Source organism: Chroicocephalus ridibundus, chromosome Z (genome assembly GCF_963924245.1).
Source record: "Chroicocephalus ridibundus chromosome Z, bChrRid1.1, whole genome shotgun sequence".
NCBI lineage: Eukaryota > Metazoa > Chordata > Aves > Charadriiformes > Laridae > Chroicocephalus > Chroicocephalus ridibundus.
This window is the reverse complement of record NC_086316.1, coordinates 753,967-767,840: the sequence shown is the minus strand read 5'-3', so window position 1 is coordinate 767,840 and position 13,874 is coordinate 753,967. Positions and strand designations below refer to the sequence as shown.

Sequence of the window (13,874 nt, the reverse complement as noted above, 5' to 3'; positions counted from 1 at the left end):
GGGCACCTCTAATGTTGAGGGCTGCCCCGTCTGGTGAATTTCCCGCTGGGGGTGTAGCGCTTGGTCATCAGCGCAGGTTGCCCCCCGCCCCGGCCCTCGCCGAGCTGCAGTAAATGCGTTTTCCGTTCCAGAGTCTGCTCAGCGTGGAGAAGCCCAAAGGCCGGCTGCAGTTTCTCCTCGCAGGGGCTGAGAAGAATTGCCGGGTCCCCGTTCCTCTCAGAATGGCTTTAGGTGATTATGAGGAAATTCTCAAGTGCTACGAATTACATGAAACGATTGGAACAGGTAGGCCTGATCCGTGGGCACAACCCGATGCGCGCGCCCTGTCTGACCGCTCTCGTGCTTCCCTAAGCACACGTTAACTGTTGCTGTCGAAGGCACGGGGCACGTTTCTGTTGTGTATTTTGCGTGGCAGAGCTCTGGCAGTGTCACTGAAAGTTGGCGTCAGTGATCGCTTCTTGCTCTAGTGAAGACGCTGCCTGCTGTGTGTGTGACACATCCGCTGCCCCTGTGAGATTACAGGCAAGAAAACGTGTCCTCACGCTGAGCTTTCAACGTCTCTTTTTCCAATCCTAGGTGGGTTTGCAAAGGTGAAACTCGCACGCCATCTCCTCACTGGTGAGAAGGTTGCCATAAAAATCATGGACAAACTTGCTCTGGGGGTAAGCCATGAGATACTTACAAGTTGGTGGGATCTTCCGCTGCCCTTGCGGAGTTCTTGAGAACACAGGGGTGCGACGTGTCAAAAGGCAGCCTGCCTGCCCTTTGGGCTATTGGTGGATGCTGTAGTCTTGAAAGAATATTAATCTCGTGGCCTCTTGTGGGGAGGGCGACATTCTCTGGCTGTAAAATTGAGGAAGTTACAGATTATTACAGTAATTTGAACAGAACGCTGGTGAGAATACTGGCTGTTTTTCGGCTGCCCCTCTGGGTTCGGCTGATCAATGTGCTGGAATTGTAGGAGAGTAACGGCAGAGCTGCTGCTGGGTTGAATTTGGGCACTTGAATCGGGTGCTGTCGTCTTCGCGCTGTGGAACTTTGTATTGCACGGTAGTCTGGTGCTTACTGTGATGGACAAGCCTTCCCAGTAGCTGGCAATTTCATGGCTTGCTGTTGTGGTCTCTTAGGATGACTTGCCTCGTGTTAAAATAGAAATTGATGCCATGAAGAATTTAAGGCACCAGCATATTTGCCAGTTGTATCACGTGATAGAGACATCTGAGAAAATGTTCATGGTCCTAGAGGTAAGCAACGGTGTTTCTCCTGTGGCAAAGGTTCCTGGTTTTCGCTGTAGCAGTAGCTGATAACAGAGTTCAAACGAAACAATTCTTAGGAAGTTCCCTGAATGATGTGCATGTTCTCTCTTCCTGTAAAAGCCGCTCTTTGCTGTTGACAAGAAGTGAAATAACTGTAATTGCTACCTTGTGCTTCAGTTATTTTAAAAGAGCACCAGGAGGGTACGTAGGGCCCCGGAACTCCGGCGTGGTTGTCACCTCCTGGGCAGTTTGTATGGCTGTGCCATTAGTGTGATGTATCTGTCGCAGCGCATCAGGCAATAGTCAGGCTCCTCGGCTGCTCTGGTCTGCTGCGATGCCGGCTGAGGGCACGTTTGGGGGACACCTGGGCGCTACCGTGATAACGCAGAGGGATGGAAGAGCGTCCTCGCACTGCTGTTTGGATTTCCTTACTGTATTCTCAAGGTGTTCTCTTTTTCCTGTCTTTGTGCAGTACTGTCCTGGAGGAGAGCTGTTTGATTACATCATTTCTAAGGATCGCCTTTCAGAAGAGGAAGCTCGTGTGTTTTTTCGGCAGATTGTTTCGGCGATTGCTTATGTTCACAGCCAGGGATATGCCCACAGGGACCTCAAACCAGTAAGCCTGAAGAGTAGCTAGATTTGCATGAGTGATAACGAACGCTCGCTCTCATTTCTCCATTAGGAGCTGGAGTAAGTTATGCCTTCTCTGTTCTCTGGTGCTTAGAGCTCTTTATCTAGTGTCTTCTGAAAGAGCATTGTTTCGGCTTGCTACTGTGTTCCTCAGCTGAGCTGGATGTGTCTGTATCCGAGGAAGGAGCTTCCCTCGGCTTCCTCTGAAAGGGAAGCAGAACAACATGCTTCAGCTGTGAGTGGAGCGGAGAGAGGAATGTGACTTGGAATGTTACTTAGACGTTTTTGTTCTCCCCTTCGTTGCAGCTTGTACCTGTAGAGAGACTTTATGGTGCCACTCTGTTGTGCAAACCGCTGTATTTGCATGCCCAAAGGAAAAAGTGACACGGATAATTTAAACAAGCGGTGGTTAGAGAGAAGGTGCAGGGGGAGCTGCATGCGACTGGACCCATCCTGTGGCTTTGCTGTCATGGCAGGGTTTAGGGCATCATCATCCCTAAGCATCAGTGTAGGTAATGGAAGACCTGAGTCCCTTTCTCCTTGACGGGGTTAGAAATTTGCATTTTTACAGCTGCTGGCATCTCTGAGAAAAGCAACTGTTTTAGCGCACAAGCGTTTTCCTAGAGAGCTCCTGAAATCTTTGCCTCCGAAGAACTTCTCCCCAAACAAAGCATCGTATGTACCTTTGTGAAGGAGCTGGCTTTGCAGTTGGCGAGCGGACGGATTCATAGGCCTGTGTGATAACTCGGGTGGGAAGTGGCTTCTAGAGGCTTCTGTTGGAACCTTCCGCTCAAAGCAGTGTCTGACCAAGCTTCTCGGGCCTTATCCGTGTCACATCTTCGACCTCTCCCAAGGATGAGGCAGCACGATCTCTCTGGGCAATCTGTTGAGCCCTTCACTGTCCTTATGAGGAGAAAGGCATCTCCTTAGTTCCAGTCTGAACCTCTCTCCATGCCTGTTGTCTGTCAATTCTCCCACCCTGCGCTGCTGTGAAGAGGCGAGTTCTGTCTTCCTGCCCTCCGGGGAGGTATTAAAAGGCTGCCACGACATCTCCGCTGAAGCTTGCTCGTCTACAGGCTGAAGGAACACCTTTCCCCCAGCCTCTCGTTGAGCAAGCGCTCCAGCCCCCTGAGCACACTGCTGGCAATCCCCAGAGCTCACTTCAGTTGTATGGCCTTCCTGCGCGGGGGGCAGAAGCTGGTTGCGCTGTTGTCGCTGTGCTGAACGGAGGACTGGAGTGACTCCGCCAGCCGACTCGCTGTGCTCCTTTGAACACAGTCCGTGACGCTGCCGACTGCCTTTTCTGCCAGAGCAGGCTGCTGCCTCACATCCAGGTTGCTGTCTATCAGCCCTGCCCCACCCCCCAGACCCTTCTCAGCGGGTAGGAACTGGGATTCCCCATCTGGAATACGGGGTATGTTTGGTAACAACCGATCAAAATCTCCAGAGGAGAGATTTAGGTAAATTCTAGCTGCTAACAACACGAAGCAATAAGGCGAAAGAAAACGTGCTCCCTTGGATACTTAGGTTATAGAAGCATTCATTACCGCTTTCTCTGTTACCAGGAAAATCTGCTGATTGACAAGGAGCATAATTTGAAGCTGATAGACTTCGGACTTTGTGCCAAGCCAAAGGTAAGAATATCAGTTGCTCTCCCAGAGTAGGGCTAAATTAGCTGCTGCACGCACATAAAAACCGCGCGTTTGACTTCAGAGGGCAATGCAGAGACTCGCCCAAAGATCCTAAATTCAAGCTGTTTGCGTAGTTGTCGTCCGGTCGTGTATGGAAACTTGCTCTCTTCATACTGTGCAGCATAGTAAAATTTGAGAGAGAAAAACCGTGGAGTTTATCCAGCTTTGATTCCATGTCTAGAACGTGGTACTCGCCTTTGTTCATCTATCCAAACTGTTGTCGTTGCAATCCCTTCAAACTTCCTAAATTGTTGGGCCGTGGGATGGAGTCGGTCTTTTTTCCTTTTGCATACTTTTGCACCACTGTCCTCAGCCTCTCACTCCTGCTTTCTTTCTTGTTTTGCGTGAAGTCTGGTGCCTTGCGAGCCTCCTTATCTATGGTCTAAGTGGGGATTACGGTATGAGGCGGTATGAGGCATGTGGACCTTGTCGTGCCTCTACGAGCAGAGAAGAAGCAGCAGGGTTTTCAGGTTGATGGCACCTGTGCTGGCGGCGGCTGTCATCCGCAATACGTTACCATAGGAAATCCCGTGCCATTCCTAGTTGGATTTCATTTTCGCCAGCGAAATCCTTGTAGATTGAAGGTAATGCAGCAATTTAGTGACCTAAGGGGAGGATACTTGTTTTACTGGTGCTCTAGCTTGAGTGAATGGAAAATGGAGTTTGGGTTGCGCGCTCGCACTTGGAATGTAAGCATTCTGTCCAGAATTAAGGAGCCTGCTTCTCATGAGCTGCATGTGGGCTTTGCCAAAGGGGGACAATGTTAGCTGTCTACCCTGTTTTGGATAGATCATGTTCGCAACTTCCACTTGCGTTTATGTTGTAGGCGGATATTTGGAGCATGGGAGTCCTGCTGTATGCTCTGCTGTGTGGCTTTCTCCCCTTTGATGATAACAGCCTCATGGCAGTCTACAGGAAGATCACGGTAGGTATTGGTGCTGGAATACGCTGGGAACAGACATTGCTAAGCATTACAAGAGGTCTTTGCTTTCCTGATGGCAGAACCTGTTGAGCTGTGCCTCGTGCGAAAAGGCATAGCTGCTGCATCTTGTTACACTGTGCTACTTTTCCTATCAATATTTTGTGGGTTTGTTTCTGTCTTCAGTTGTCCTTTGCAGTACTCTAGCTGGGTCCTGTAAGAAGGTAGGAAACTGAATTTCAGGAGAAGCATTGTCTTGCTGGTGGGCTGGATTTTTGTGTCCGAGCCTTGATCTGGCTTCTCCCTTTATTGTATGGAATAGAATTGCAACTATGTAATTTGATTTGCCAAAAATAATGTTATTGCACGTCAGCTATTCTCATCACAGAATCCCAGATTAGCAGGGGTTGGCGGAGACCCCTGGAGATCATCCCGTCCACCCCCCTGCCAGAGCAGGGTCACCCCGAGCAGGCGGCACTGGAACGCGTCCAGGCGGGTTTGGAATGTCTCCAGAGACGGAGACTCCACACCTCTCTGGGCAGCCTGTGCCAGGGCTCTGCCACCCTCAAAGTAAGGAGGTTCCTCCTCATGTTGAGGTGGAACTTCCCATGGTCAAGTTTGTGCCTGTTACCCCTTGTCCTGTCCCCGGGCACCTCTGAAAAAAGCCTGGCCCCATCCTCCTGGGGACTCTTGTGATTGGCCCAGGCGCTCTGTGCATCCTTGGCGTAAACTATCTCAAGAGAGGGTATTTCAAAGACCCGAAAGCGTATGGGTGGGCTTTTGGTATGGCAGCTGGAGGGAGTGAGGACATGACACAGCTGCCTGCCTTATCTGGTCTTTCAGCTGACCCTTCTGTGGCGGGACTGCTGAAGGTTAAAGAACAGGTTAAAGGTTAAAGAAGGTGAAAGAACACCCAATGGCTGCTGCCAGGGTGATACCCTCGCTGGTGATACAGTAGCCTTGAACAGCACAAAAGGCTGGGGTGGAAAGCCCCTCAGGCCTCACTGATACCCGGTTGAAAAGAACATCTGGTTCCCTCCTTACTGGAGTAACGTAGCTAAGTTTGAAACGCTTTGTAAGCGCATGGGTTAGACGTCTGCTGGGTTTAGTTGGATACAAGGAAGTCTTGAGACGTTGTATCCTTGAGGAGAGCAGATGGGAGAGATGCTAGAATAAGCTAGTTTGGTGAGAACTGGAGTTGCAAACTAAGCCAAAAGACGAACGGAGTGTGCGCGGGTGCAACTGTACCCGAGTTCAACCAGCAGACACGGTGAGGAAGACTATTGACGACCACCAGAGGACCCTGGAAGACCACCAACGGACACGGATGCGCATGCATCAGGGACATTTACATATTAATGAGTTGTAGGTGCTAATAGGAGTATGTTAGTCATTTCTGGGAAATGTAATTAATATGTATATTCTGATTGCTTGTAGCCTTTGTAGTTGAGCAACTCGGCGCGCACTCTAGGCGGAGCGATCCCCTGTGCGCCCAGCGCTGCAATAAGGAATGCCTGCTTTGACACTCCAAAACCGAGTCTTAGAGAGTCCTTAATCACCGGCTCATGGTACCAGGGGTGCATCAGCGACAGTATCGCATCAGCCGAGAGTCCCCGATTCCCATCCGGAACCTGGTTCGTCGGCTGGAGACCCAAGGCGTGATCAGCAAGCCTTCCACCTGGAGAGGCATCCAGTACACCTGGAACTGACTGCCCCAGGGGTGCAAACACAGCCCTGCTGTTAGCAAAGCACATCCCTGAAATGTTATTAGTAGCTAGGGTTGGAAGGCCTTACGGGAGTTCTCACAAATAATGAAGATTCTATCCCCGACTTTATCAGGCATGAGCTAATTAAAAGAACTCCTCATCAAGGGAGGCAAGTAGTGCATCATTCTCCAGGAAGCACGTGGAGCGTAAGGACCTTGAGGATGGTACTAATCTCCGTGTTTTGAGACGTTTAGCCGACTTGTCAGGAAAGTGAAAATTCTTAGTGTCCCAAGCTGAACTACCTTCATTAGAATACTAAAAATCACGCCCATAGGTCAAGACAACCCTTGCCCAGGTGAAGACCCTTCCCTTGAGCATGTGTGGTAGCTGTAACTTGACGGTGTAACTGTATGTGAGTTACTAACCAGTCAAATAGGGGTGGGAGGTACTAACGTTCTAGCGATGTTGTAAAACGTGTATAAAAATCACACGGAGAGTTCTGATGGCTGTGCATGACAGGAGGAGGTATCCCCCATGCACCCGGTGCTGTAAATAAACTAATGTCGGCTTTCTAAACCCCAGAGCTGGTTTAGAGAGCGATAATTTCATTATGGATGTAGATAACCCTCTATTTGCCATGGCCCGATCCAGACGGCACTGGGGAAGGGGGGAGCTGCAGAACACCGGCAGTACGTCGATGACATCATTGTGTGGGGTAATACAGCAGAAGATGTTTTTAAGAAAGGTAAGAAGGTAGTCAAGATTATTTTGAAAGCAAGTTTTGCTACACAAAGAGCCTGAAGTAGCCAGTTCTTAGGAATCGGGTGGCAGGATGGGTGTCGCCAGATCCCAAGGGATGCCATTAACAAAATAACATCTATGTCCCCACCTACGAACAAAAAGGAAGCACAAGCCTTTTTAGGTGTGGTGGGTTTCTGGAGAATGCACATGCCAGGTTGTAGTCAGATTGTGAAACCTCTCTGTGAAGCGACTCGAAAGAAAAAGGAGTTTACGTGGGCTCCTGAGCAACGACAGGCCTTGGAGGCAAATTCAACAAGAGACTGTGCGTGCAGTAGCCCTTGGAGCACTCCAAACAGGATGGGATGTTAAAAATGTGCTCTGTACAACAGCCAGGAACAATGGCCCTGCCTGCAGCCTCTGGCAGAAAGCAGCAGGGGAGACTCGAGGTCGACCCCTAGGATTCTGGAGTCGGGGATGCAGAGGATCCGAGGCCAACCGTACCCCAACTGAGGAAGAAATCTTGGCGGCATATGAAGGAGTTGGAGCTGCTTGAGGGGTAACTGGTACCGCTCCTCCTGGTGCCCCGATGATCAGTGCTGGGCTGGATGTTCAAGGCTAAAGTTCCTTCTGCTCATCAGGCCGCTGATGCTACCTGGAGGAAGTGGGTTGCCTTAATCGCTCAGCGAGCTTGAATAGGAAACCCAAATCGCCCAGGAATCGTAGAAGTGATCACAAACTGTCCCGAAGGCAGAGACTTTGGAATGCCACCAGAGGAGGTGGTGACCCGTGCTGAGGAAGCCCCGCCGTACAATGCGCTCTCAGCTAATGAGAAGGCAAGTACGCCTTGTTCACTGATGGGTCTTGTGTATTGTCGGAAGGCATTGAAGGTGGAAAGCTGCTGTGCAGAGTCCTACGCGACAAGTCGCAGGAGCTGCTGAAGGACAAGGTGAATGGAGTCAATTTGCAGAGGTAAAAGCCGTCCAGCTGGCCTTAGACATTGCTGAACGAGAAAAGTGGCCGACACTCTATCTCTATGCCGACCCATAGATGGTGGCCAGTGCTCTGTGGGGACGGCTGAAACAGTGGAAGCAGAGCAACTGGCGGCGCAGAGGTAAACCCCTCTGGGCTGCTGAAGTATGGCAAGATATTGCTGACCAGCTGGGGAAACTAGTGGTGAAGGTACGTCCTGTAGATGCCCATGTACCCATGAGGCGAGCCACTGAAGAACATCGAAATAATCAGCAAGTGGATCAGGCTGCTAAGATTTTCCAGACACGTTTGGACTGGGAACGTAAAGGTGAACTGGTTTTAGCTCGGTGGGCCCACGACACTTCAGGTCACCAAGGGATGCAACATACAAATGGGCTCGTGACCGAGGGGTGGATTTAACCACGGATGCTATCGCGCAGGTTACCCCTGAAAACGCGCGAAACATGCGCTGACATCAAGCAAGCTAAACGGCTGAAACCTTGGGGGTGTGGGGCATGATGGGTGAAATAGAAGTACGGGGAGGCCTGGCAAATAGACTACATCACACTCCCTCAGACCCGTCAGGGTAAGCGTTACGTGCTTCCAATGGTGGAAGCAAGCACCAGACGGTTGGAAAGCTACGCCGTACGCCACGCCACTGCCCGCGATACCATCCTGGGCCTTGAAAGGCAAGTCTCGTGGCGACATGGTGCTCCAGAAGGAACCGAGTCAGCCAATGGGACTCATTTCAAACACAGTCTTATAAGTACTTGGGCCAAAGAACGTGGCGTTGAGTGGGTATGTCATATCCCATGTCACGCACCAGCTTCCAGGGAAGTGGAGCGATACGATGGATTGTTAAAAACTACCTGAATGCAATGGGTGGTGGATCCTTTAAAAATTGGGACAAGCCTTTAGCACAAGCCACCTGGTTAGTTAACACCAGGGGATCCATCAATCGAGCTGCTCCAGCTCAATCAGGCCTTTTACGTATAGTAGAAGGGGATAAAGTCCCTGTGGTGCGTGAAAGGAATACGTTAGGGAAAACTGTTTGGGTTTTTCCTGCCTCAGGCCAAGGCGAACCCGTTTGTGGGACTCTTTTTGCTCAAGGACCTGCTTGTACTTGGTGGGTGATGCTGAAGAACGGAGAGGATCAATGTGTACCCCAAGGAAATTTGACCCGGGTGGGAATACTTAATTCTGAATCGCATGATATTGTCATATGACACTAACGGTGTCCTATCAGTGTTTTTCAGGGTAACGCAGTAGTAATGAACCTGAACCAACTTCATCAAGTGTCATCCAGCAAAACTCTTTGAGATGGACATGCTACCCAGGGGCATGGCCCACAATGAATTTCATTCATCTTTCCTACCCTGAGAGTCTACTATGGTAGACGAAACGCTACAGTTATGAACTAAATGGACTCAGTGAACTTTTCTGTATAAAGTCAAGATATAACTGAGTAACCTCCGTCTGTCTGTCTGTCTGTCTATCTATCGATCTATGCGTGCGTGTAGGTTTGATAGATGAACGTATCAGTGATCTGAGCACGACGCAAACGGTATGGAATAAGGAGTGGAATGTCCTGGTTTGAGGTAAAACCAAACCAACTGTGCGTTCAGTCATTTTACTTCTGAGCTAGGCCTCTTCTCGCTCTGAAATTAACAGCACGTTGTGCCGAAAACGGTTCGTTCTCGGCGCGATAAGACCAACGTTTGCAGCTTGTGCCGAGGAGCGGCACGCAGGGAGGCTCTTGCTTATACTTACTGCCGTAACACCCAAGCTCAGCTCATTTCGTTATTTGCCCCGTTGGAGGGTGGGAAGCGGAAAAGCGCAGAGGGGTCCCACCTGCGGGGAGGGGAGGAGCGGACGGGACAGGGGACCCCAAACCGGCCAACAGGGTATTCCAGCCCACCTGTCCCATGCTCAGTGTGAAAGCTGAGGGATCAAAGGGTCAGCTCGCTCTCTTCAATGGGCAGCGTCCCAGCAGGGCCCTGTCTGTTCGTCGGCCTGGGATCCCCACCCGCGTGCTCCCGGCTCCGGCTCTGGAACCCAGCTCCCACCCGTCGCCGAGTCCAGTCTGGGACTTCCCCAGTGCCTGCCGGTGACGGCATCCTGGGAGCCTGGTACGGCTTTGTATCTGCTGTATCTATTTCATTATTTCCTTTTTATTTTATTATTAATATCACATTAAAATGGTTTACTTTCTTCTAAACTCGTAAGTCTCTTTATGTCTCCTCCTCCTCTCCCTGTGCAAGACGTGGGGGGAGAGCATCTGTCGCCGGCCATCGGCCAATGTGGCCAAAACTGTGAGAGTTACCGACACCATTCCCATCCCAAACCCAAAGCACAGCGCTGCGCCAGCTGCCGCAAGAAGGTCGATTCCATCCCAAACGAAACCAGCACACAGTAACTCGGGATATCAATAATAATAATCAGTAATTTTAATATCAGTAAACATCTAGGTATGTTCGGGTTCCTCAGGCAGTCTCGGACCTGATCCTCCCCAACGATGGGAGGGATTCATGCTCCTGGCAGAGGTCTGGACGTATTTCTGCAGGTGGGTGGTGGCAGGATGCCCTTTGACCACACAGCCGGGTTTCAGGCCTCAGGCCAAAGGGGCCGCAGAGTACTGCCTGCGGCAGGGGACGTGCGCAGAGGGACCGCAGGCTGCGGCCAGATCCGGCGGTGGGCTGACTCCCCTGGGAGAGCCCAGGTCCCAGCGGGGGGCAGGATGGGCTGCCCCTCCCGGCAGGGGTGGCGGGTCACAATGGGCCCTTGGTGACCTACCCTTGTGACAGCTGGTGATGTCCAGCAGCATGTGCACGGCAGCCCCACAGTGTCCCGGACACTCGTGAAGAGTGGACATGGGTGATCCGGCACGTGCGAGAGTCCCTGTGCGCAGAACGCGTGTTTCCCTGCGACCCCTGCCACGTTCCCCCCCCAGGGCCAGGGTGTCCCGCAGCAGGTAGGAGTGCGGCTCTGGGCCGGGCCAGGGCCACAGGGACCCCAGGGCACCCGGGCCCAGCAGGCCCTTCCGCAGGGGCTGGGGGCAGGAGAGCCGGCGCCAGGGCCGGCTGGGCGAGGGGGGACTGCCCGCTGGAAACGGCGTCCTGCAGGAGTTCCCCCCAGCCCTGCCCAGCCCCTGCCACCCACCACCTCCCTGCTCGGGCCAGGCCGCACCGCGCTGGGGCCGCTCGCCGTGGGCAGCCCCCTCCCCACCCTCAGCCCTCTCCTCTGTCCCGCAGGACGGCGAGCGGTTGCCCTCGGAGCAGCCCTGCACCGGAGGCGGCAGAGGACCAAAGGGCCGGGGTGGCCGCCGAGGACCATCAGCGGCCAGAAAGCCCCAGGCAACGCCGGGTGCAGAGCGAGGACTTGGGCTGCGCCAGCCTCCTCATGCTCCAAGCGGAGGAGGAGAAGAGCCCCGGCATCCCCGCCATGAGTGAGTAGCGAGAGGACCCCAGGGGACCACCTCCAGCCTCGGGGCAGAGAGCAGGGCAGGGAGAGGCCGCTGGGCCGGCGGGAGGCAGCGGTGCTGCCGGGCTGGGGCCTTTCCCGCCCTGCTGCCAGCACCATCCCGGGGGAGACGGGGCATCAGCACCCCGGGCCAGGGCTCGCTGGGAGCAGGGCAGCGGGCGCAGGGCTGGAGAGGGGGCCCCTCTCTTCCCTCTGCCTCCTGCCGCGGCTACAGCTCTCCCCGCGCTTGTTCCTCCTCAGGTGGAGCTGCTTCTGCCTTCAGCTGCTGGCTGAAGGGCGAGGAGAAGGAAGCCCACACCTACGTCTTGGCCTTCCTCGACGGCACCCAAAGGGTAACGGCAGCCTTTGCCAGGCAGGCTCTGCCCGCGGCTGCCAGCCGCGTGCTGCCGTGCCTGCTGCCTGCGCGCGGGCCCTAGGGGGACTGCTGGCTGTGCAGGGCTGCTCCCCCCCCGGCCCCCTGCGCCATCGCTGCACCCCTCGAGGCCCCGCTCCTGCTGGCCCTGCTCTGGCCCTCATCCGCCCTCTCTGTCTCTCTGCTCGCTGGCTGTCAGGAAGAGGCCTCCAAGGTGAGGTTCCTGGTCTCCATCCGCATGCTCTGCACAGCCTGGCTGCAGGGCAGGTACCGGCCCAACCTCAGATCAGTGCAGGAGCTGGTGGAGAAAATGGAGGTGAGGGCACCCAGCGGGGCCGAGGGAGGGGGGCAGCGCTGGCTGAGCGCTGGCTGAGCGCCAGCCCAGCGGTAAAGACAGCACACGTGCCCTTGGGCACAGGGGAGGGCGAGACGGGCCTCCCTGGGCACAGCCCTGCCTGCCACGGGGCCAGTGCCACGCGAGGGGCTGCCCTGGGGGCCAGTGCCCGCCCTGCAGACTGGTGCTGGCCGCTGGCAGCCCTGCTGCTCCATCCTGCCCGTGCTCTCCCTCTCCAGGCCCTTTGGAAAAAGGAGTCTCCTCACAGCACGGATGCCGTGATGTGGCAGGAAGCCATGCTTGCCATCGCCGCAATGAGGTACCTGCCCCAGACCCTGACCTGGCCAGGGCCCCCCACGGCGTGGGCCTGCTGGCAGCAGGCATCTCCCATCCCGGCAAGACCCTGGCACCACTGCCTTTGGGCCTCTGCTCTCCCTCACGCTTGGCCCCCCATGGGTGCGCCAGATGGGAGGGCAGAGGCTGCCCGGGGGCTCCCCGCTACCTCTTAGCTCTTCCCTGGAAGGGAGAGGCAGGAGGCGGAAAGGGGCTCGGGCTCCCCCGGCCAGGGGGGTCCTCTCCCTCTGTCCCTGCCTCAGCGGCACCGGGGAAGGAGGACGTGCCTCCAGGCATCCCTTCCCCACCTCGTACGGGTACCACGCTGGGGACTGCCAGCCCCGACGCCTGCGACCACCTTCCCGACGTGGAAACCCCGGCATCCAACCGGCACCTTCTCTCCTTGCAGCGAAGACACTGAGGGCCTGGTGCACGAGCACTTCTGCCCCTGCATCCGTGACATCTGCTGTCTTGACCCAGCAGAGAACGGGGACGGTCAAGGCGCTTCCCTGGATGCTGCGGTAAGCGCGGGTTTGAGCTACGGGGAGATCCTGCCACTCAGTCCCCGCACACATTTTCCTAGCCGCCTCTGGCTGCAGGAAGACAACAGGGGAAGAAGGAAGAGCAGGGAGAGCCTGAGGCCTCTCCCGGGCGCAGCGGGCAGTTGAAGCCCGCCTCGGGTGGAAGGCGTTCAAGCCAGCTCCCTGCAAGGAAGAAGGGCCAGGGCAAGCGTGCCACCTGCTCTGTCCTCTTGCAGATCCTGAAGACTCTGAACAGAGTGCTGGAGGTGGTGATGTGTGGTGCTTCGCCGAGTTCCAGCCTGCTGAGATTGGAGATGATCTTGCAGGTGAGGCATTTGCCAAGAGCGGGGCTCTCGGGGTCTCTTCCTTGCCCTACCCGAAAGAGAGGTGACCTTCTGGAGTGTGCACGGCCCAGCCTGGAACCGGAGCAGCAGAAGGAGCCCCAGCATCCTTCCCCGCTCCCCTGCTCTGGCAGCTGGCGCTGCTGAGCCACTGCCCTTGCCGCCCGCCCCGTGCCTGCTCTCCTCCCCAGAGGGCAGCAGGGCAGAGAGCTGCTGGGACGTGGCCTGGTGCGAGGGGAGTCCAGCCCTGAAGCTGCGGGGGCAGAGGTGCTGGCACCTGCCTGGGGCAGGCCCCCCTGGGGGTTCCTGTCCTCCCGCAGCGGGGACACGTGGCCATCTCTGGAGGGGCGTGTGGGAAGGGGCAGAGGTGGTTGGGAGGGTGGGATCCGGCTACCTCCCTGACTGCCGCAGGTCACCAGCTGTTGCCAATGGTCCCCGAGGCTGTGAGGTGGCCGGACCCTGATCCAGGCTTCCCCCTGTGCAGGGGAAGCCTCAGCAGCACATGGTGTTAACCCAGCAGGCGCGCGGCAGAGCCACCGCTCTGGCTCGTTTCCCAAGGATGACCATCTGCTTTTGCCCTCCCAGGTCCTGATGCCCCTCA

The 13,874-nt window shown here is 55.1% G+C and overlaps 1 protein-coding gene across 2 annotated transcripts; it reads left to right on the top strand.

The window, feature by feature from the left end:
* Positions 1 to 136: 136 nt before the first annotated feature.
* LOC134508813 (maternal embryonic leucine zipper kinase-like) lies at positions 137 to 9,939 on the top strand. Of its 2 annotated transcripts, none has more exons than XM_063320894.1 (7): positions 137 to 285; positions 577 to 662; positions 1,128 to 1,244; positions 1,729 to 1,872; positions 3,452 to 3,520; positions 4,404 to 4,502; positions 9,159 to 9,939. In XM_063320894.1, exons 1-7 carry the CDS (start codon positions 222 to 224, stop codon positions 9,171 to 9,173), a joined length of 594 nt encoding a protein of 197 aa, XP_063176964.1. In that variant the 5' UTR covers positions 137 to 221; the 3' UTR covers positions 9,174 to 9,939. The 2 variants fall into 2 exon arrangements, with proteins under 2 accessions (XP_063176964.1, XP_063176965.1); XM_063320895.1 differs by lacking the exon at positions 9,159 to 9,939 and adding an exon at positions 5,934 to 6,912.
* The last annotated feature ends 3,935 nt before the right edge of the window (positions 9,940 to 13,874 follow it).